The sequence below is a fragment of the Cavia porcellus genome, unplaced genomic scaffold (genome assembly GCF_034190915.1).
Source record: "Cavia porcellus strain 051 isolate PalLab524CR breed Dunkin Hartley unplaced genomic scaffold, mCavPor4.1 scaffold_7, whole genome shotgun sequence".
NCBI lineage: Eukaryota > Metazoa > Chordata > Mammalia > Rodentia > Caviidae > Cavia > Cavia porcellus.
Genome location: NW_026947490.1, coordinates 46,743,883 through 46,767,812, shown reverse-complemented (window position 1 = coordinate 46,767,812; position 23,930 = coordinate 46,743,883). Strand labels below are relative to the sequence as shown.

Here is a 23,930-nt window from a genome sequence, read left to right as displayed (position 1 = left end):
AAAAAGGCAGAGGAGAAATTTATTATCACCGAATATTTTTTACCATCCTGTGAAACTGAGCCACAGGCATGCATGACCCAGGCATATGTAAAAAGCAGACACAAGATCATGAAGCCAGTCAGCCAGAAGAGGCTCCTAATGCTTGTTTCAAAAGCGGAAGGCGCCTGCATCCGCGGGCCTCTCCCCGGATGAACAGATCAAACCTACCTAGAAGCAGTTTTGTGTACTGGGAAGCTAAGATCTTTGAAACCAGATCCTGAAGCCAAACTCCAGCCATTACTTTCAAGCTGTGTGATCTCTTAGTTACCTTAGCTCTCTGCACATCAGTATTTTTTTTTTTAAACAGGGTCCTGTTATGCAATTCAGGCTGGCCCTAAATTTACCACCTCAAACTATGGCCATACTCCTTCTTCAGCCTCCAGAGGTGTAGGATTACAGGTGGCCACCATGCCCAGCTGCCCATCAATATTCCTCTGTGTAAACTGAGGACAGTGACAGAATGAGTCTGTGACTTCCTATAGATGGTGGAAGATTAAATCAGATAGCACAAAGATACCAGAGCAGTATATAGAACACTAAGTGTTAGCTATTGTATTACCATTATCTGGAAAATCATTTGAAGTGGGTGCAACTAAGAAATAAAAAGAAGTAGTGAAACTCAACCTTAAAGAAGGTCAAATTTGAGTCATGTGGAGGAAAATGGATAGATCATGAGACATAGAAGGACAAATGTCTGTGTAGACATTCTTATGTGAGAAACTCAAAATATAAATAATTTAAAGAGCAAAAGAAAAGAGAGCAGGGAGGAAACAAAGAGCTAGGCTTTGTGGAGACAGGAAGGGGATCTAGGGAAGGAATGGGGAGAGGGGAGGGGAAGTAAAAATGATCCAGATGATAGATGTACAAGCACCGATTCCCCAAAATGAATGCAATCATTATATATTGCAAACATATACCAACTATATAAATATTTCATATAATTAATGCAAAGCTCCCCAGGCTGGAGGGTTTAAGGTCTAGTGAGGTGTTGGGAGCCGCCGACACCGGTCGCCTTACTTGGCGGACGTAGGGCCTGTGGGTGGGAGCGGAGCCTGAGCTAGATTGCCCCTCCCATCGAGTGAGTCAAGTTGGTGCCTGCTTCCTGCCCCCTGATTGCGCTGGCGACTTAAACAACCCGCTCTGTAAGATAGTCTGCCTAGCAACAACTGATGTTAGCCAATCAGCCCGCATCGCGCGCTTTGAACTGATTGGCCACTGTCACCCTATAAAAGTGAATGCCTCTCCCGCCACGAGACAGGAAGCACAGAGAAAGCACAGAGAGAGATAGAGAAAGTCCACCGGCGAGAAAGGGCTGGTGGCAGAGTGGAGGCCTCGCGGGGCCCACGCGGAGATAAATAAAGGCAAGGCTGCACACCGCCAGACTTTGTCGTGTGTCTTTCCTGCCGGCCGGGAGCGACCCCGACATTTGGTGACCCGCACGGGGACTGATCAACCCCGAGACACGGTGGTGGTGTGCAACGCTCCAGCGTGGTGCTGCCGGACAGGTGAGTTGGGGATAAGCCTGGGCTCTGGGTGGCGCGCACCTACAGGGCTTTTAGACTCCCCTCAGGCTCACGCGTAGGTGACGGGTTCTTTAAGTCACACGCGGTGAGTAACAGCCCTTAGAGGTTGAGAATGGGTAATTTACCGAGCGCGGAGGCGCGGCCCTTGGTAAAGGCCCTTAGGAAGCTTTTAAAAGCTAGAGACCTCAGGGTAGGTCAAAAAACACTGGAACTATTCATAGCAGAGATAGATAGGGTGGCTCCCTGGTTTTTACCCACAGGGCATTTAAACCTGCCGTCATGGGAGAAGTTAGGCGGGGACCTCGCCTCGGCGGAATTGGGAGGCGATATTTCGCTGGCTATTCGCCCCCTGTGGGAAATGATACATGCGTGCCTTGACTCCTATGCCGAGTTGCGCCGTGAATTGTGTGCGTGCGCCGCTCGAAAAAAGCAGAGAGAGGAGAAAGGGCCCCCGAGCGCTCTCTGGCGGGGAGGAGATAGAGAGCCATCCGCTCCGCCCTGGAGCTCTTCTCCAGAAGCGGCTCCCCGCCGAGAGGCCGCTACAGGGAACCCTCCCTTCTCTCAGCCGGCACAGGAAGTGACGCCCCGTTCCACTCTGTCGCGACCTCCGTCCTATGACGTTGCGCCGTGGGGCGGACGGTATTTTCATGGGCGGCTACTCTGCCGAGCAGGCTGAGAAAAACGCCGGTTGAGGAAACGGGGGCTGGGGATTTAGCTTAGCGGCATAAGCGCCTGCCTTGTAAGCAGGCAATCGCGAGTTCGATCCCTGGCACCGATAAAAAAAAAAAAAAAAAAAAAAAAACGAAAAAGACCAAAAATAAAAAAAAATAAAAAATAAAAAATAAAAAACAAAAAGGGGGAGTAAGCCAAGGCCTGCCTCCAAAGGCGCGGTTATCTATGGCATGACAATGGATGGGCCCGGATCCGGTGGTTAGCTGGAACCGAGGCGCGGTTTGTGTTTTTCTGCAGGAATCGAGACGAAAACCACTGTGGGTCCCAGAGAGGTTGACGCGACAAGTCCCTCGACTGAAGATCAGGCCTGTTCCACCAGAGGCCAACCGCAGACCCAACAACAAGATGAGCCCTAAAAGAACTGCAGGACAATCCCTTTTTGGGGAGCCTGGAATGGCTTGCTCCCCTATGTTTTACCATTGTTAGGTCCCCTGTGCTCCTTGCTTCTGCTCTTACTTGTAGGACCATTCTTGCTCCGATGGGTTACATCATTTATTAATGGGCGCCTTGCGGCGGCCTGGCGTCAAGTACGCCTGGTTGCCCATGCGGCCCTGGCAGCAGCCCGTGATGGGCACAATGACCCCCAGGCTTACGCATGGCTCGCTCGACTGGCCTACGACCGGGTCTAGGTGTGGCGGGTCTTCCGCATTCCTTCCCTATTGACACCACACAGCAGGGTAGGTGAGTCAATGACGGGTAAGAGCGTGCCTCCCCAGCACGACTCGACCTAAGCCAGGCCCTACCCCATGGCGCACGAAAGCCGCTGGATTACTAGAATCTGACCAGATCTAGATGCCTCTCCGAGGGGATCACACGGAGGGGCATGAGTGCATGCCTATGTGCATCCAGGTTCCGTCCAGTTCACTCCTGGCCCTGGAAAAAGGACGAGGGTCTCAAGGCCTTGGCAGACCCGGGGGCGGCCGACCAGGGTCCAAGCCAAGGGCCTACGGTGGGCCTCAACACAGGGCATAAGCCTCTGCACTCGATCCAGGGCGGGCTGCGATGCATACATTCATTCAAAGTAAATAAAATAGGGGGAGATGTTGGGAGCCGCCGACACCGGTCGCCTTACTTGGCGGACGTAGGGCCTGTGGGTGGGAGCGGAGCCTGAGCTAGATTGCCCCTCCCATCGAGTGAGTCAAGTTGGCGCCTGCTTCCTGCCCCCTGATTGCGCTGGCGACTTAAACAACCCGCTCTGTAAGATAGTCTGCCTAGCAACAACTGATGTTAGCCAATCAGCCCGCATTGCGCGCTTTGAACTGATTGGCCACTGTCACCCTATAAAAGTGAATGCCTCTCCCGCCACGAGACAGGAAGCACAGAGAAAGCACAGAGAGAGATAGAGAAAGTCCACCGGCAAGAAAGGGCTGGTGGCAGAGTGGAGGCCTCCCGGGGCCCACGCGGAGATAAATAAAGGCAAGGTTGCACACCGCCAGACTTTGTCGTGTGTCTTTCCTGCCGGCCGGGAGCGACCCCGACAGTGAGGAAGAATAATCAAAACAATAATCAGTGTAAAGAATTGTCAGAAAAATGACACTTTCTCTCTCTAAGTCCTCCTGGATGTATCTCTCAATCACATGAGAAACATTTCTGGATATGGCAGAGGGTTACGGGCTGATCAAGGGACTGTAAAATAGAAACCTGGTCTGAGGTCTTAGAGACTGACAATTTCAGGAATTTCCCACCTATTCTGTCATCCAGATATATCCAGGATTGTTGAGAAAGGAACTGGGAAATTTGAAAAGGAAGGTAATAGAAAGGACCAGATGGATCCAGGGAAATGCTGATGTCTTATAGTTGTATGTGATTCATTTTCATACCTGCTAGCACCTCCCATAGCATCTGGAAATTAGTACAATAATTCTGTTAATGGGATGAAATATATACCTTTAAGTGCCTTAAGGGGTTAATCTATGTACCCAGAATTGAGTAAAGATAAATTGCCACAGGGGGGAGACAAAGGCCAGAAGGTGAAGAAAGAAACTGAGTTCAGCTGTAAGTAAGGGCTTAAGATTGACAGGGGCACTAAACTAGCTTAAAAATGAAGAAAAACTGAAAAAAAAAATTATGGAAACTGAAGGCTGGTAGCTTGCCAAAGTAAAGGAAACATTGATTGTGCATATGGTTAAGAACTGGGCTGAAGCTCCCCTGCCCTACCAACCATAAGTTGACACCAAAAAAACGACCCAAGGACCAGAAATCTTGTCCTGGCAGTGTTTAGTTTCTTTTGCTCCAAAAGACCAATGATGTGAGAGAGCTACCCTAGGGGACTTGGCAAAAGAAAGTCATTTTCTGATCATCCTCTGCACCAGTTATTGGTTTGTTTTTCCTTCTTCTCTAACGGTTTATAATGATTCAGGAGTTGGAAACCTTTCTTCATTCATGTGAAATTAATTCATTCACATATTTACTAAATGCTTATTGAGCTATGACTATGTGCTAGTCAAGCACAAGGTAGAAAGTGTCTCGAAAACTTAGAGCTTATTCTCTAGGATGGCTAGGCAATAAACAGGTGATCTTGTAGCGGAATGAGCAAAACAGTTTTAGTATGGGCTGCATGCTGTGCAGGCAGCCTGAGTGGATTGTAAAGAATAATTAAGTGCAGGAGTGACTGGGGCTATATCCCAGCACATGACAGGAAAGGTCAGACTGCCGAGTCCATATTTACATGGAGACTCCAAAAATAAGAAGGTTCTAGTTCATCAGGTAAAGAGACTAGGAAAGAGGGTGCTAGGCAGAAGAGATGGCAAGAGCAAAGGCTTCTCTAGCAGAAAGAAGATTTGTTCTTTGACAGTCACTGCTGGGAATGAAGCTTGGTGGTCAAGGTAGGAGAGACCAAGCTGCTGGTTGATCTTAGAAGTCCTGTGAAATAGTGCAATGTGTTTGGGGCTGACTGGGTACAGTAGGGAGGAACCAAATGCCAAATCTGGGGTGTGAAGTTATATACAGACTGTATAACTTTCACCATATTTGCTAAGAGATAGTCTATCTTCCTTCTCCACCCCAGACATTAGTAATACCTGATTTAGAAAGAGAACACAAAGCTTAGGCCATTAAGATCAGAAAGATGGAAAATGCAATTTGGAGCTACATATGAGATACTCTTCCAGGACACAGAAGATTACCCAGGAAAAAGGTAGAAAAATTACCCTTGAAGGGGGCATGAGATGGATCTTGAGACATTATCTGGAAAATCTTAAGGAGCAGGCAACTTTCAGTATGCCCAGATATTATAGGTGCATACAGAGACCAGGTGGACAGAAACTGCACTGAGGGGAGCTCAGGGATCCTGTGCTAAAGACCAAGTTTGCAAATAACTGAAAAAAGAATACTTGAAAATTATAGTGACTCAGTCCTTTCATTTGTAAAGTTTCATTTATAAGATTTCCTAAATATAATGTGACACAGATACCTGATAGATTATCCTAAGCCATGGTACCCAAATTTCTCTAACCTAGTGTTCCAGCAGATGTGTCCCAGAAATTCCTTCTTCCCTTCAAGTAGTTACAGGAAAGAAGAAAGTTAACATATTCTTGCTGAACTGAGTGTTTAAAACTCCCCATTCTCTGCCCCCTCCCAGGTGCACCACACCCCTCCTTCCCAAATCACTGAGATGTCTAGAGATGATTTGGAAGGACTTGGACTTGTTAATTAACCTAGACAATCACATTCATCTTCAAGGTACATTATTGTTAATTAAAACTGTGATTCTCCTTGTGCCCAGATGGAGGGTTGCTGTTGTTAGAATAATTAGGTAGCAAAATATGGTTTTCATGCAAATCCTTGGCAACCAGAATTGGCCATGAACTGGGTTTGAAACCCCAGTGATGTTCTCCATCAGAATTCCCCAGAGTGATGCTGGGAAGAAAGTTGATACAGGAGTGGGAGCTTGGGAAATGAGAGTGGATGAAAAAGAGTGTGAGGACAGGGCATTCATTTCCTAAGCCCTCAAGAGAGAGGCCACAGTCTAAAGTAGATGAAATATGAGCCTCAGTGTGATGTTCAAACTTCCCTCAAGAAACAAGTCTCTTTCCTTAATGCAAATTAACCCTCCCCAGGGCTCTGTGAGCTCCCGAGAGCTTACCTCTCTGACTCTCATCTTTCTGAGAGGATTTCTTTCTTAGCCAGGAGGCCTAATACCTCATATACAGCTAAAGTCCCTGCCAACTTTCAGATTAAATTCTTAAGGATGCTAAGGAAACAAGATTTGTATTCCTGAAGAGTTGCAGGACAGACTCCAGGCTGAGACCAATCTCAGAGAAGTTGGTGGTGTATAGAAAGTTAAATGGGCACGAGTAGCTGGTCCCTGGGAAAAACTCTGAAGGAATGACTGAGGTCAGAGTTAGACTCAGGGAAGAACTAACCAGCAGCAGTGCAGATAATGCAGGAAAAGGGCAGCTCCTGAAGGGACTGGGGCAGGGCCAGCAGGAAGGGCACAAAGAAGAGATAACTTTAAGGATGTTTGTCTCCAGCCCACTGGGACTTCTTATCAGCTGTAGGCGTCTGCCTGTGCCTTTTCTTTGTGTAGGATTGATAGCTGCGAGACGGTTCCCTGTGAGTCTCGGTTCTCTCTATCTGGACTCCATAAGATCCTATCTGGAGGCACAGGTAGAAATGGATAAGACAATCTGCGTGGCCTTGAGGTAAGCCTTCCTTGCATTAGGTTAACACTGAAAGATTCAGAGTATAAAAACAGCCCCTCTGCCGCCTCAACTAGGTCAGCCTCTAAATCTCCTGCAAGGGAAGAAGACAACATCTGGTAGGATTGAGAGAATGATCAGGGGCTGGAGGGGTAAGTTTGAAGGGAGATTGGCCAGAAAACACCTAAACACCAGTACGTACTTGCCAACTATGGTTGAATACCTATGTGCAATTTAGATTTAGAAACGATTTCCTTTTTCTTCATTTTCTTTTTTCTTTCTCTTTCAGAATGTCTCCCTCCTCTCAATCAATCTCTAAGTCCCACCTTCCAGTTTATGATGCACCAATCAAGAGCTCAACCTGGTGGTTGCTAAGAGACAGGAGGTGGGAGATTTAGAGGCTTTGTCAAGGCACCCACCCAGAAAAGCCTTTTGCATCCTCCTGCCTAAGATATTGTAACTTATCTCTGCACCCCTCTGTGGAGATAACTTATTTACTCCCAAGCCCACCATGTCACACAAAGTCAGTTGTAGAAAAGATGCCAGGGAGAGCACATCTTTGAAAAATGACCATGACCAGATTCAGACTGATGCTAAGCACTTGGTCAAGCTTCCCCAGCCTATGGTTGGATTGGAGGGAGGAACTCTTGTTGGAACAAGGGTAGGGGGTGGCTTTTTTGCTGACTCTAGAGGTTGTGCCCCACATGAAGACACACTTACTTCTAATCTTTACATTGATTTGCCAGAGGAAGGACTGGGGAAAAGCCTCCACAGTTGTAATTAAACAGCCAGAAAATCCTTTGGGAAAGAAGGTGTCTAGCATATTAGGGTACAATGTGGGAAGCAAAAGCCTAGATTTATGTGGGAAAGAAAGACTTATTTCAGGAGCTAGAACCTGAAAGGGAAATCTGAAAAGTTTCAGGCAGGAGATGAATCAGATTAGGTACGCCCTCTTTAAGTTTGTGCACCCCCTTTATGACTTCTTGACTTTTCTTCTCTCTACATGTCCTACACAGAGAAAACTGAACCTCAAGACCAGGGTTAAAAAAAAACTCCTGTGGGTAAGAATTGCATCGTCAACTTTACTTCCTTATCCTGAGAAAGGGGTGGGTGCAGAATTTAGTAAGGAGAGGGGGGCTGAGGAAGGTCAGGAGGCACACACCTCCACGTGGTGTAAACTTTGAATGAGATGCACACATACAAGCTTCTATCATCACATGCATGCATCTAGCACGGATGCAAGTTTTAACATTGATAGATGCACACATGAATGTGTGATTACACACACACACACACACACACACACACACACACACACACACACAGGAACCCAGAGTCATGCTAAAAGTGAACCTGTGAAAGCTGACTTATAAAACTTCATTCTGGATTATGTTGGCCCATATCCTGGACTAAGAAATGCCTCCAGAAATATTTTCCCACCCTCTTCATAAAACTCTGATCTCTTAAATAAACACAAAGAGGAGATTAGATGAGGGTTAGGGTGCAGGTGACTGGACAGCACACACAAAGAGATACTATCACTTTGGGTTTTAGTGTCATTTTTCTGTGTCTTTCTCTCCAGTTTCTCTTTTCTTTTTGTTTTTTTATCGATACCAGGGATCGAACTCATGACTGTCTGCTTGCAAGGCAGGTTCTGAGGCCACTGAGCTAAATCCCCTGCCCATTTCTCTCCAGTTTCTACTCCCATCCTATTTGACCTCTGTCACAGCTTCTCTTCTTTAATATAGGAAACCTTGTCTTCCAGTTTCTGTAGTGTGCAAGAGGTTCCTCTTATCTCCATCCTGGAGAAGGCAGTAACCTCATACCTCAGAGAACATCTGTGGGCCCTGAGGATGTTTATTAGTCATTCACTTTCTCCTAGAGGCTAGCCCAAGAAGCAGAGGTCAGCAGGAAACTAGCATGGAACATCTTTTTCCCTCCATTGTCCTGCCTGTCCTCTTCATCCCAAACAAAACAAGAAATTACCCACTTTATTAAAGCAATACAGACTTTACTTCTGGTTGACAGGTGGGAGGAGTGTTAGGTTTTGCTTCCAGCGTTATCCATCTGAGGAGACCGTCTTGCAGAGAGGGGCAGGGAAGGAAAGGAAGAGTGGGTGGCTTGGTGGAAGAATAGGGCCAGGAGCAGAGGAGTAGCTATACAGTGCAACATAGCCAGGGCTTCAGCCAGGTGCAGCGCGAGATCCAGAACCCGCTGGGCCAGACACGTTGGCAACACCAAGACTTTGGCCCTTACTAGGGAGTCAAATCCCAGAATCACTCCATGAGGCCACCAAAAAATGAACCACATCCACAGGACGTCAACCCAAGGACCTGAACTCCAGCCCAGTGCCCTCTTCAGCCCATTGGCTCCCAATAAGCTCAGGGGCAACAAGCTGAAGACGATAAAACAGACCACAACATGTGTGGACCGCAGAGCACCCAGACCCCTGCTGTAGGACAGGGTGCAGGGGTCAGATGTGTCACTTGCAAGGGTGACTGGTAATCCTAATAGGGCAGCCACTCCCCAAATTCCCACAGTGAGTCCCAGGGTGAGGCCTGGAATCTGGCCAATGCCCAGTTTGGGGCCCAGGCAGGCATGGCACCCTATCAGCAGAGCCTGAGCAAAGGCTGAGCTGTACCAGACCCAGTAGCCCAGGGGGCATAAGATAGTGCTCTGTGAACTATTTAGCCCTGGTGCCAGGATGGGCACCACGATGCTGAAGAGACCACTGCCCAGGGCCATCTGTGCTAGGAAAGGCCAGGCAGGACAGAGTTGCCAGTGGAACAGAGGTTTAAGTAGCCCAAAGAGGACAGCTCCACTGACCAGAATACCCAGGACACTGCATAGGATAAAGAAAGGCAATGAGGAGTCATCCAGCAGGTTACAGGAATGGCAGGGAGCAGCGTCATCCAGGGCGTTGTAGTCTTCTAAGTATTCGTAGGTGGTGTATTCATCAAAGGAATAGTTCCATGAGTAGTATCCAAGATGCACCAGACTTCCATTCGTGTCCACTGAGGAAGACTTTCCCTGGAGGCAGCCAGAGGGGGCAATCAGAGACTCTAGTGACCCCTGGACCCCAGGGAGGGCAGGAGAGAGCACAGTGTGAGGACACAGGAGGCTGGTAGAAAGGGGCAGAGCAGGGAGACTGAGGAGCTGGAGCAACACAGAGTGCCAGGCAAGCCAGGGAGGATCTGGGGAGCAGAGGGCAGAGGAAGAGAGGGGGAAGAATAGGGTAAGAGGCTTGGGTAAGGAGAAAAGAAAGGAAAGACATTTTTAAATGTGGGAACAGAGAAGGGAAAAGGGAAGAGGAGACAAGGGAAGAGGCATAAAGACTTGACCTGAGGAGCAAACATAGGGGCTACCAGGGGGCAAGGAGGGGTTATGGAGTGTGACTCCATACTCACCTGATTCAGGCAGTTCCCCATGGCACTCTGGGTTCAGGGCAGGCAGAGAGAGGGCTGGCAGCTCTGTCAGTGGCTGTGACTCCTCGATAAGCACCAAGCACTAATGAAGGCCCTCTGGTTCTGGGCAGGGCCATGGGGCTGTGCTCAGGAAGCCCTGCCCCACACCCACTGCCAGTCCAAGCCTCAGGTCAGCCTGAGCATGAACCCTGGACCTTCCTGTTTTGAATTGGATCTGACCGGTCAGGAGGGTCTCAGGAAAGGAACACAGTGAGGCAGCAGGCATTTTCCCGAAGATGGAGAGGAAGACACCCGTATACTTTCCAGCAAGAGAGGGTTCTTCAAGCGTGAGGAAGGAAGAGAGGCCAGGGGGTGACTGTTGAGGGAGAGATAGGGAGGTGCTAGGAAATCGAGGTGAAAAGGCAGCTGATGACTGTGACTTTCCCCCATCCCTTTGAACAGGATCCAAGCAAGGATTCAAAAGGCCTGTGTGGGTTTGCAGGGAAGGTGTGTTAATGGTGCTGTGGCTGGATCTGTGTTTGTACCTTGGCGGGAGCTCTGTGTGTGTCAGAGCTGGGAGAACATACCTGTTTATCTGTGGCCCTGTGTTGTATATCAGTGTACCCACATCTGAACGTCTGCTGCTAGGCGGTGTCTGGGTGTGTACGTTGCTATCTAAAATTACGAGTATTTCGGTAAGAGAGGGCGGGAGGGCTGAGGGGGCTGTCAGGACTGCCGAATGATGCTGCTTTGGGGAGCGATTGGGCATTTGCCTCACCACCTGTGGGCGCAGTGAATGCATTTCCCATACCAGGCAGAACACATGGTCTCACACATTAAAGTAGACTCTGGGGGGACCCTGGGATGGCATATTTTAAAACGGGACTGTTGCCTATGAGGTAATCTCTATTCATATTTCTGTTGTGGGACGTAAAGGCTCTGCAGCTGTTTCATTGGCCTGGCATCTTAGCAGTATAGGAAGGTTTTTTTGGGAGGGGAGCGGAGTTGCCATTTCCCTGGCCAGCAGGCACAAAGGGCACCTGCCCTGCAGACCTCTAGTCAATGGCCGTGTTCTTTGGTGGCCACATCCCTGCTGCTTTCCCAGGTTCCTGCTGTGGCCTTGCCCCTCCCTGCATTTTATTTCCTTGGCTGCAGAGACATAGCCAGGACTTTGGGAGGGGTGAGCTCAGTGTCCAAGTGGCAAAAATGACATAGAGTAGGAGACAAGACACTTTCTTCCCTTCAAGAAAACATGGGATATTTTGACCCCAATTCTGTGCAGGACTTTGTGTCTCTTTCATATAGGAGTGCCTGGGGCACAGAAACTCTGGTGCAAAAGGATGGGTACCTTGTAGAAATTCCCTCTTCTCTCCCAGAACATCAGCTAAGTTTTCAGCTTCAATATGAATGGGGGCTGAACAGTGAGTTGGGCAGAGGCCTAGTGATGCTGTCTTTCCTGGACAGTGTCAGGACCTCCTCTTCCATCTCAGCATCCTTCAGCGATTACCGGCAGATGGGGCAGTCAGATGCCCCACCCCAAACCCTCTCTGGAAAGCAAGGGCCCAGAAAAAAGGGGTGGAGGCATTTACTCCTTCATAGAAGAATGGCAGGACAAAGATACAGCATCCCTCAAGGTGCCTGGTGCCAGGGATACCAGAGTGGCCTTTATATGTATGCAGCCTGGCAGCACTAAGAGCAGGAGAAAGGAGGCAGCTGAACGACACGAATAATCCAGATATATTGAGAGTGGCCTCTGAGATTAGCACAGGAGAGTTAGAAAGATTATAAAGATACACGATCCCTGCTCCCTTCCCGACCCCCACCCATGGACAGACACACACAGCACAAGGCCCTCTCCCCCCGCCCCCCGTACAAATATGGCTTCTGTGTAATATGGACAGAGTGGTTCAGCTCAAAAGAGGAAGTCTTTTTCCCAAAAGCGGGTGCTGGGAGACAAGGAGCCAAATGGGCCTGGGGCCCAAGGCTCTCTTGCCACTGCAAGAGGAGGCGGCCCTGGCTTAGCTGAAGGGCCTATGGTGTCCAGGGCCCTACCCGAGGGGGAACGGGGCAGGGCTGGAAGATTCTCAAGGGGATTTTACCTGAACTGAAGGACTGGGCAGAGCTGCTGGCCTGCAGCTGCCCTGATTTGCATGCCCATTGTCAGAGGAGGGAGGACATGCTGGGCCAGGGGAGTGAGATGCTAAGAGCACCCAGGATCTGAAGTGGACAGGCCAGCAGGATGGGGAAGCTAAGCAACCTCATCTCCACGGCAACCAGCTCAGTTACAAGAAGGAAGGAAGAGAGAAAACCAGAAGCAGGGACGGGAACCCAGCCCTGTAGGTACAGATGATGGGAAACCCAGGGTCAGTGCTGGGGAGAGGCCTGACGGTGCATAGCGAAGGCTGTGGCACTGACTCCATGATGTGGAGACAGGAAGTCAGGGGAGTGCTGAATGCTGTGTGTTTCAGGGACAATGAAATGCACACCTGGGCAAAAACACATCCTGAGACTCCTTTCTCCAAGATGGGCCTTAGGGGTGGCATGGAGTGACATCATAGGTAAGGTATGAACCCTGACTAGGATTTCTCCACTTCATCACATGTCCAGTAACCCGTCCACCTGCCCAGGATCCTTGGTCCTCGGCCCTCCTCTTTAATTGCTCTCTGCTTTTCACTCACGGACACACATATATATACACACACAATACTTGCACATATACTCACATGTACGCATACGCACACATACACACAAGCACGCACGGAGTTCACATTATTCCCTTAGTTTGGGCAGGAAACAGCTCAGTGCGGTGAAGCTCCTTTTAGTATTTTTGTTGTTGTTATGTCTGCCTGGCTGCTGAGGGGGGAAGGACAGAGGGCTGGCATGGGGAACCGAAGGGGATCGGGCAGGTGGCACAAGTTGGAGGAAGAGTTGCTGAGCAATGCCATGAGAGGAGTGGTTGCCGTGCAACAGTCCGGGTGGGGGGTGGTTTGGAGTAGGAGTCAGGGGCCCCTCGGCGGCAGGGGAAGCAGACACATTTCAGGCCCCAGAGCAGCGCCTCTTCCACAGCTGCTGGAGCTAGGAGGGGCAGCCAAGCTCTGCTGTCCCCCAGGGCAGTTTCTGTGAAAATGGCCTGGCTTCATTCATTCTGGAGGCCATGGGTGGAAAGAGCCACCTCCACCATCCTGTCTCTCCAATCTAAGCTTCTTCAAGGGGACCCGCATCCTCCCCAGGTTGAAGCCCTGGGTCCCCACCTTGGCTGCACCCCGCGTGCAGGCCTTATCTTTTCTGGGACTCTTCCCCTCGCCCCTTTCCATCCGCATGGAAGGCAGCGTCTCCCTGTCCATAGCGCACAGTGGGCTGGCAGAAGAAAGCCACCACTAGCCTCTGCTTACACCCCTCCTGTTTCTGGGGTCCAGGAGAAGTCTGGGGAGCTGCTCTGCGGTGGAGGATAAACAGAAGGGATGGCGATGGCGAGAGTCCCTTCCTTCAAACCAGCCTTGCTCCTTACCCGTCTCCAACCTCTCCACCTTCATTCTCCTCCTAACATTACAATTTGTTTTCTTTCTTTACCCCAGAGCGCCTGCCTCTCCAGCCTGGAGACGGATTTGATTTGGGATTGTTACAAAAATAATAATAACCCAAATGCAGAGAAGCCACGGAAAGGGCTGAGGGTGACCCTCCCCTCCCCCCCGCCCTCCTCCCTCCCCATTCCAAACCAGTACAAAACCGCACCCAAGCAGACATTCTGTACAGGGGGGTGGGTGGGCTGGGGGGCAAGCGGGAGGGGCGGCCCTGGGGTCGCTCTGTACAAGTCCGGGTGGATGATGGCCCCAGCAGTCCCAACGGGGCCCCTGGGGGGCGAGCGAGGTGGACAGACGCCCCTAGATGAAATATTCCTTCTTGTCATCCCCGCCTGACTGCCCGCCTTCTGCGTTGATGATAGCCGTGTCCGCATCTGGGGCGTCGTCAGAGCCTTTTGCCTCATGTGTCAGGTAGGTGCCTGTGTGGAGACAGAGGCTCCTCCTTTCAGGAACAGCTTCCAAACCTCTGTGGTCCCCCCTGCCCACTTCCCACACACCCACTCACGCAATTGCTCACAAATTTTTCTCTTGCCTGGAGCTCTCTTCCACCCCACCTTGTCTAATTTGCATTTTGTTGCCAACATGCCTCACCTGACCACACCCCCATGAATAATGGATCCTTCTGGCAAGAAATAGAATCTCATCTATAATACAGGAGAGGAAAAAAAGAAGGTGCATGTGTATATGTGTGTGTGGGCACGCACACGAATGTGTACACATGCGCACACCATGCACACATGTAAATTGGTGATGGGGGAACTGTGATGTCAGCTTCCTGAGCAATGGAAATGAGCTCCTGTATGACCGTTAGTGCAGCCGGGGTGTTGGCTGGGAGTAATCCTAGACAGAAAGTCCAAGAGGAAGGAACAAGGAAAGCGGCACAGACCTAGCCAGGAAAGCAAAAGAGAAAGAGAGAGAAAAAAAGATAGAGCCAGGAAAGGGAATAAGATCAAAGTGGGAAAGAGGCTCAACAGAGAAGGCCATACAGGAAGAAATGGGCTGGAGATGGATTCAGAAGCGTCTGGTCTCACAGCAGAGACCCTGGAGGCAGAGCAGCGGGAGCAGCTGATTGAGTGGGAAGGCTGGATTGCGCTTGGATGATCACCAAGTGATCAGGCTTTGCTGCAGGCCCTGGGTGCTCAGTTATCACAGGGGTTGCTGTAGTGTTTTCTTTCTCAAACACTCCATGGGGCTCACCGAGTCTCCAAACATCCTTCCTGAAGCCTTCTTCTTCTTCCAGTCTGTCCCCTACTGCTCCCCTCCTCCCCATACCCATATCCTCCACACGTTGCTGACCTTTGTGCCGGATCAAGTAGTGGCCCAGGAAGATGAGCAGGATGAGCAGCAGGAAGACGATGAAAGCCACGACCCCTCCAATTATAGCATGGTAGGTGCTGGAGGACGATGGCACTGGGCTGGGGTCTGCAAGAAGAGGGGATGTACAGAGTTAGATCTGGGGAGAATCCTTATCTCAGCACTCTGGCAGGGCCCCTAGACACTCCCAGAGCCCGGCATGGGCACAATCTTGGGGAGAATAAAGTGACTACTTTCAGCAAGGGGACAGGCCTTAGCCTATGCTCCAGTTGGTCACCCTAGGCCTGGAATGTAGCAATTATTAAACAAATTAATGTATAAATAAATAAATAAATCTGCTCCTACACAACCATCAAATTAGAGTCCTTGGCACTGTAGCTTGACTTTGCTCAGAGATTCTCACTTTAACGCTTCTTTCCAGTCCCTTCTCTCACTTGTACACTTTAGAGTCTTTCCTCTTATCTCTCATGTCCTCTTAGCCACTGATTTGTTCGGTATTGTGAAGCAGTTCTTCTACCCACTGGCTTAAACAGGAAAGGAGCAATGAAAAGCCGATGGAGCCAAATATTAAGTACTTGGACAGCATAGAGCATCTTACCAAAAAATGATGAATTGTGTGACCCTGTATGTGTCTTCTTAGTAGGAAAGCCCAAATCCTTTAGTGGTAAAACTCAAAACCTCTAGCTATCCCAATAAGCAAATCTGGAACTCTGTTTTCACTTTGCTAACATTTGAAGGTTATAGGCGAGGACTGAGTTTTCTCCCAGGATGGTTGTTGTCTCTGCTGCTGAATACACAGAATCTACTGTTCATAGCAGTAGAGTATCACAGACTGTGGATCAGATATGGGAAGGACAGCCCAGCTATCGTCAGGCATCCACACATCTGAAACAAGTACACAGGCACAGGACACAATTCTGAAGAATTCAAGATGATATTAGCCATAGCTATGAGTCTCCCACCCATGGGAGAGCTGCTGTTTTTCCTTGGGCTCAGCTTTAGTCCTGAAGCCTCATTGGTTCCTTCTGTAATTCTTTTTTTCCTACCTTATGTCTTCTCAGGCTTGACTGGGCCAGCTTTTTAGTTACTTGCCTGTTTGTGCCTTATTTTTTGAAAAGAAAACATTTGTGCTTTGGTTTTTATCTGCTCTGCTGGAGAAGGCGGAGAGGATGGGCCCAGGTCTTCCACAAGATGCTGGGGTACATATGATAGTATATCTTGGAGGAAGTCAAGAGGGGGGAGGTTTTCAGTTTCCCTCTGACGGAGTATTAGAAATACTCATGTAGGAAGTTAATCCTGGATAATCTGCAGAGTATATGTAAATAGCATAGGTTTCCATTGCCAATGTACTGCTGTGGTCATCAGTTACAAGGCTGGGTCTCTAGGTTGGTTTAGTTTCATTCTGGGCAGGTTTTCAGGAAGGCGGCTCTTGGAAGAAGGTGCAGTAACTTTTTCTACCACCAGACGTCAGCACCGCCACCAGACACAGTCAAGCAGAGCTCCCTGGATTGGGCATTTTCTGCATAGGGCAGAGGGGAAGATCAGCATGATTGCAACTGCAAGGCACGAGAACTTTCTCTCGCTGCCAATCACTGGCAGAGGCAGAGTTGGTCCGGAGAGATCTGGGGGCAGAAGCCAGACCTCAGTGCTTTGTCCTGGGGCCTGGCATCTTACAATAGCCTTGTTTGTTGTACTGAGGCAGCTCCCACATGCTGAGCTCGGCCACTGGAGTGGAAGTCAAACTAGACATTTTGGTCCCAAGAACTCAGGCCTCATGTCCCTGGGAGGCCTGACAGTGGCCCTGAAATCCCCATTTCCTTCATGAACTTTTCAAATCAGGGAACCCCGGAAAAGTTGTTGACACAAGTCACTTCCTCTAGACTGTAGAAAGATTTGTAAAACTTTCTAGCAAGACAACATGGTAATCCCTGCCAATCCACCATAAAGACTGCTCCATACAAGCTGGTCACTTCTTCTACAGCTACATTTTGTTGTCCTCGTTTCCAAAAGGAGGTAGAGAAGGAGTTCCCCTGGTTCCTCTGCGAAGACATTCTGATCATCTCTTGGCACACAGTTCAAACTTGTCTCTTTTTCTCTGCCTGGACAACAGTATGGTATTTCCAAGATATTCAGAAAAAGACAGAAGCAGCACACGTCCCACACTTGGTTCTAGGAAGAGAACTAGGAGAACAGCCCATCAGCAGGGTACACACATGACCACTTGCACTGCAGAGAGAGGCTCTGGAATCTCGAAGTGCAGAATTCTTATTCTTGTTGTCAGGTGGCTGCTGGGATGCAAGATGGTGCCAGTGGAGCCACTGACCCTAAACAAAGGAGACCAAGAGCCCTCCTGTCTATTGATCCCTCACTATTACACATCCCTGGGTGTGTGGGCCTGGAGCCTGAGTCCCCAGGGCATCCTTGGTGGCTCCTTTTGCTCCACTCCCAGGCATGGTGAGGGGAAGCCATCAGGAGGTGAGAGGATGGTAGTGAGGAATGGACAGCGCAGGGGATACTAGAGGAGGCTCACCATTCACATTGAGAGTGAAGTAGGCCGTGTAGCTGCCCATGTTGCTGATGGCTGTGCAGCCATAGGTGCCGCTGTCGCTCTTGTTGAGGAAGGGGAAGATGAGGGCACTGTCCTGGGTCATCTTCAAGGGTGGCTCACTGCCCTCCTTCACCCACAGATACTGCTGGGGGCTGTTGAGGTAGAAAAATCAGCAGTGTTCAGGAGAGGAAAGGCCAGGGAACTAAAGGGAGAAAAAACTGAGAGTGGGGAAATAAAAAGCTATTTGATGAGGCTTGGGACGTTGCAGAGGCCAGAGACACTCAGCTATACAGGGGTAAAGGGAGGGTGGTCTCCGGAGTTCCTTCTAGAGAAGGTAGAGATTTCCTAACATATTTCATTGTAACTTTTCTCCTTTAGGAAACATGAGGTGCTAAGCTAGGGATGCCACCCATCTGCTACTTTGAAGAAGAAAAAACAAAGCATAGATACTGTTGGACAGAGTTAGGAGGTAGACAGCTCAGCTCAGACAGTGCAGAGGAGATGGGAAGATGATGATCAGTGAAGATGACCATTTAGGGGGGATGGAGGTGTCTGGGAGGTGAGCATCTTCTTACACTGGATTGCCACGCCCCTCGCAGTGTAGCAACAGCTTCTGGCCTTCACGGGGATGTGGTGGGTCCGGCCGAATCATTGCAGTTGGTGTGTCTGTGGAGAAGGGAATGCTGTGAACACAAAACTCTCCATGCTACATAGGAGATGCCTAAAATCTCAAAATTATCTAGTTATATACCACAGCTTCTGTCTTAAGTGTCTCAGGAGCTCAAGAGGAATAAAGACCTTCCTCTCCATAGCTCCTGTGAGTGATGACAGCACTTACTATGGAATATGTGAGCAGCTTGGATCGCAACCTTCTTGGGATAGGGTTTTGAAGATCTGTCCTTGGTGGAGCCTATAGGTGTCTTCATGGAGCTAAGAAGAGCAATGAGTATTTCATCTGTGCCTAGCAACCTGCCTGACCCAGAGAGGCCCTAACATACAATCTTAAAACAAAGAAGCCTGGACTTGATAGTTTGCTGAGTTCACAGCCCCTCAGTTCTGACTGCTCTGCAAGGGAGCTTAGAACTGGGAGCAACACTTATGCACAAAACATTACTTTGGTCAGTGCAAACATGAAATGAAAGCTTTGAAGCAGCAAGAGATGGGGGTCATATTTTGGCCACAAAAAAAGCCCTGACACAATATAGATGGGCTCTGCAAAAGAATAACAGCATCTGCCATGGACGCCAAAGGGCTGCTTGGGAGGGTAAAGCCAGATGGTGGCTTAGAACAATACCACCAGATGCTGGTTTAGGACAGAAGATAAAGAGGCTGTGTCTCTCCTAAGGGCAGAGCCAGCCTTAACAACCAATTAATGAATGTGGTCCAGTCAAACCAGAAAGAACAAAGAAAGTCTGGCCAGGTAAAGGAATGGGCATTTGGGGGCCCCAGAGTCACTGAAACCTCTAGCATACTGCCCAAAGTATGCAGCATTTGTTGACTAACTGCATATTACAACTGGGCCAAAAAGGTCCCTGGGAAGTAATTGCTGGATGCTCTTTGGAGCTCAGATGGTGAAGGACCTTCTCTACCTGGCCAGGGACAGAGAAACGCTCAAGGCTAACAGTCTCACACTCAAAACTAATAATTAAAGAATACCCTATAGCAATATACAACTTTGAAGTTTACAGAGTTCTTTCATAAATAATGTTTCATTGACCCTCAGGATAGATCAGTGAAGCAAGCAGGAGTCACAGAGAGATTAAACATTTGGGCCAACATGACAGAGCTTGTATGTGGCCACACTGCAGCTGGGATCTGGGTATCCACGGCAGACTGACAGTCAGCCAAGCAACCAGGAAGGCTGCCCCACATCTCCCTTCGTGAGAGTCTGAAGAATGGATCTACCCACTGGCTAAACAGCACCAAAGTCAGGAAGAGAAATCAGCTTGGTCTTCCATAAGATGGAAATTAAGAGTTTTAGTTCTTTTTGAAAACTGTCTAGGATTTTGATAAGTTAGGACAATAAATGTTTCTGGCTATAACTCTCTGTTCTCTGCCTTTGTACTTATTTATTCTTTTCTCTTTGGTTCCTTTCAGAAAATTTGTTTTAAAAATTTCCAAATTTTCTCAGATAAGAAACTTCAAGTGTTCACATTTCCTCCGAAGTTTCTGTCCATATGAAAGGTTGATCATAAGGGGACCAAGATTCTTGGAAACATTGAGTCATAAATGTGACAGTGACCAGGTTAGGTTAGAATCTAAGGAAAAATCACAGAACTGAGGTAGAGAGAGGACTAATTCATAGGAAAAAGATCTGGGAATATGTGATGAAGCCAGAGAAATTGTGCTTTCTTTCCATGAGTACTTGCCTGAAGTCACAGAATGTAAGATCAAGAAGAAGCATGAGAGAGCCCCATGTTCATCTCTCTCATTTCCTAAATAAAAAATCAAGCTCAGTGGGAGAAAGTAATTTCCCTAACACCATACAGCTAATAACTAGAGGAGTCAAGACTAGATAGTCCATGCTGGGATTCTATTTGCTACAGTTATCACCATAATTTACAGTCTAGCTGTATTACACTGGCTTAGCCCAGAGGCTGGTAAACTCACCCTTGGACTGAATCTTGCCAGCTGCATGCTTTTGTAAATAAAGTTTTATAGGAACACAGCCCAGCTCATATGTTTGCATATTGTCTGTGGCTCTCTGAGGCTACAGTATTTATTACTGGTCCCTTTACAGAAAAGAGTGTGCCAGCCCTTAGCCAAGGCCTGTCGCCTTTCATCTCATTTTCTACCTATACACTTAGCTGTACACAATGTTTCATGGGCAGCCACCCCTGCCACCTTATACCTGGTCCCCCCACCACACCCCAGTCCATGACCTACACAGCACTTCAATGCGTTGAGAAGTGGATCTGTCAGCTCCCTTTAGAGATTCATGGTTCACAGAGCACACAATGTTTGCTCCATCGTCCTCCCGGGTAACCTGGAATGTCACTGAGCTGCTCACAGTGAAGGTTTTCCCGTTGGGGTCTTCCTGTATTTTTTGGTCTCCTAGAGAGCAGAAATAGAGACACACAGACACACAAACAGATGACTATGTGTGCACATGCACAATGAGCCTTATTATACAGGCATTGTGGGAGGCCTCTTATAGACTCAGATGGTGGGTTTCAACTTGGACAAATTTAGGCAGTCATGAAAGGGATATGTACACACAAGAAGAACATAGGTTCCCATAAATGCATGAGTGTACACAAAGTGTCTATCCTTCCCTTCCTCCTTCTATACCATGCCTTATGTACACACAGAGAGACAAATCCCCACCACCACCATCACCTGTCTTCCCAGGACCAACTCATCCTGTAGGTGGCACACAGGTTGTACTCACCACGGAGTTCCTGGTCACCCTTCCTCCAGGTCAGATGGGCTGCAGGTTTGCTCCCAGAAGACTGGCAGTTCAGGGTGGCTGTTTCCTTTTCCCGTAATGATGATTTATAACCAGTGATGATGGGCTTCTGTGGAATTCCTGCCATGGATATGGAATAGCCATAATAGGAAGGAGAGGCACCATGAGGTCACGCTTTGACTCTCCCAGCAGAGATGATCTCTCTAGGAGTCAAGACAGCTGGGTTCCACTTTGGCTTAGAACAATGGCTAGAAAGCTAGAGAAATCATCTTTCTCTTTGGTCTCCTCTCTGAGGACCAGAAAGGAAAGCCAAAGGAAGGAGGCATAGCAGTGGGGAAATGTGTCATAACTGAGACACAGTACTGACAAGACATCCAAGAGCACAAGTGGGTAGCCACAGGAGACTTGGAGACTTGCTTGGCTTCCAGGAGCCCACCTAGCCACAGGGGGATGCTCAGAGAAGCAAAGGTGGAAATTGAAATAATGGAGGGAGATAAGAGTATGTAAGCAACCAGGGCAGTTGTCTTGGAAATTATAATTACATCAAGCATATACACCTCATGCTTCCCTCACATAATTTTGGGAGACAGGTGGAATGAACATGATCATTCCTCATTATGACTCGCAAGGTTCATGCTTAAACAGAGCAAAAGATTTGTCCCATAGCAAGCAGCAAGTATAGGAGAGAGGTTTAAACTCATTTCTCTTTGCATTTTTATTCCACTTCAAGAGAAACACAAGTTGAACTTTCCCCAAATCCTTGGAGACTTGCTTGGCTTCAAGGAGCCCACCTAGGGAACTTTGTTTGCAAAGAAGGATGCTGTGGAAACCCCGGGGTCTGGGAGCCTCACCAAGCACAGTGACGAGGGACTTGGCAGTTCGCACAGGCATAGTGAAGATGGAGCAGGTGTACTCGCCCTCATCGGCCAGGGCCACGTTGCTGATGCTGATGCTGAGCTCGTGAGGTGTGGAGCTGACCAGCTGAATCCGATTGTCTCTGAGGGCTGGGGAAAGTGTGAGCATTGGAAGCCAGGTTTCTACAGACAACGTTCATGCTATCTTCCAGTCCCAGACCAGAATCTTTGGGGCAGGGGGCCTGTTATGTTGGGGTGTGGAAGAGACAAAATCTGCTCCTGAGTTTGAGCAGTCTTTAGGTCATTCTGTGACTTTTCTGGGCCACTGGGCATTGAAGCCTAAGAGATACTGAGAAAAGTAGGTCAGATCTTGTGTGCTTCCTTATGAGATGCTCTGGCCATCACTGACATCAGCTGCCTGTTAAGGCTTTTGTTGGAAGCACTGCTGGATCTTGTAGGACCATACCTGTGTATCTGGCCTGGGTTGGGGCTGTAGTGATAAAGTTTCGAGGGATCTAGTTCCTGGTGAGCCCTTGGCTGTTTGCTTCCTCACACAGGATATCTCCATGTTCTCTTCCAAGCCCATGGTTCCCAAGGGAAGAAACAACTCATGGGACACTACCTCTTTTTTCCCCAAAGTACAGCGTCTGCTGGGCAGGATTAGACCACTGCAGGGATGAGTCCTCGTGATCTTTCACCTGGCACTTGAGCACCACGGTGCCACCAGCCACCACAGTCTCATCAGATGTCCAGGGCTGACTATCTGCAGGACCAGAGGAGGGTTAGAGTTGAGGTACTTTCAGCACTTCTGACCATTTGTGGGCCGAAGTCTACCTCATCTAATTCAGAGCATCCAAGACTTTGGTGTAGGCAAGGTCTTTGTGTGCTCTTAAGGCTCCGCAGGGGAAAGAAAAGGTGGTGGTGGGTGGTGTTGGTGGTGGTAGAGAGGAGACAGACCTTATTTTATCTTGCTTTGAATACATGGAAAACCAGTTACTTGTTGAATGTTTGCTGAATGACTGACAGGACCACAAACACTGAGATGAATAAGGGTGCCCCGAACCTGCACATAATACTACTGTACATGTGTCTCTCCTGATATAGTTCTATCATTCATATTTGAGACACACAAGCATGTCTGTCATTCTGTGCTTTGCCTTCCTGCCATCAACCTATATATAAAGCATAAACAAGAGAAACGGTTCTCACTAATAATCCCAAAACTAAATCAGGGAAAGGCCAAACTAGCCCTTAGGTTATACATTCATTTACACAAGAGGTAGCTAATAAAACTGAAAAACAAACAAAAAATAAAATCTGAAACATTTTGACATATTTTCCAATTCTTCTAGCAATACTTGCCTTCAATCAAATCCCTTGCATATTTCCTTTAGCAATCCTCCCCACTTCCCAGCACTCGAACCCAATTCTCCATCCTGATGACATATCACAGAGGGAAGGATTACAATTTTCCCTTCCATGTGATGAAGGCATGTCCTCTAACCACTTTCTCCTTAGTCAAGTTAAAACACAGCACAATGATACAAAACAAAACAGAACCAAAAAAGGACTAACAAGGTGCCTTATGGATGAATCCTTTGAATCTCTTCCAGTGAAACCTAGCTGTGAGCCCCTCAGACCCCAGTACCTTCTTTCTCCACCCAACGCTATTCCGTGTTCCCCACAGTATGGATTCTGATTCTCAGTATTGATTCCCTCATCTTCAGACTGACTTTGTGTGACCCCACAGCACTGAGCTCCGCAGAACTAATCTAAAATAAATACTTTCTATCTCTAGTTCTAAAATATCCACAAACTCTCTCTGCATCACTACATTACTTAACCGCATTGTTCACATCCAGATAGGAAATCAACAAACTTCCTTC

General features: G+C 48.5%; 2 protein-coding genes across 3 annotated transcripts in view; both read right to left on the bottom strand.

Annotated features, from left to right (window-relative positions):
• Positions 1-8,924: 8,924 nt before the first annotated feature.
• Positions 8,925-10,480, bottom strand: Ackr1 (atypical chemokine receptor 1 (Duffy blood group)). Its single transcript, XM_005002261.3, has 2 exons — positions 10,342-10,480; positions 8,925-9,964 (listed from the first exon to the last, which is right to left on the bottom strand). The coding sequence occupies exons 1-2, from the start codon at positions 10,360-10,362 to the stop codon at positions 8,975-8,977; spliced, it is 1,011 nt and encodes a 336-aa protein (XP_005002318.1). The 5' UTR covers positions 10,363-10,480; the 3' UTR covers positions 8,925-8,974.
• A 2,660-nt stretch (positions 10,481-13,140) lies between these two features.
• The window catches only part of Cadm3 (cell adhesion molecule 3), a 29,756-nt gene continuing 18,966 nt past the window's right edge, over positions 13,141-23,930 (bottom strand). For both annotated transcript variants that reach the window (XM_003466544.5, XM_005002262.4), the window contains 8 exons: positions 22,667-22,807; positions 22,042-22,194; positions 21,173-21,310; positions 20,668-20,835; positions 18,357-18,447; positions 17,764-17,933; positions 15,216-15,341; positions 13,141-14,338 (listed from right to left, as the gene is read on the bottom strand). In XM_003466544.5, the coding sequence (XP_003466592.1) occupies positions 14,220-14,338; positions 15,216-15,341; positions 17,764-17,933; positions 18,357-18,447; positions 20,668-20,835; positions 21,173-21,310; positions 22,042-22,194; positions 22,667-22,807 (1,106 nt within the window). In that variant the 3' untranslated portion in view covers positions 13,141-14,219. The remainder of the gene's footprint in view (positions 14,339-15,215; positions 15,342-17,763; positions 17,934-18,356; positions 18,448-20,667; positions 20,836-21,172; positions 21,311-22,041; positions 22,195-22,666; positions 22,808-23,930) is intronic.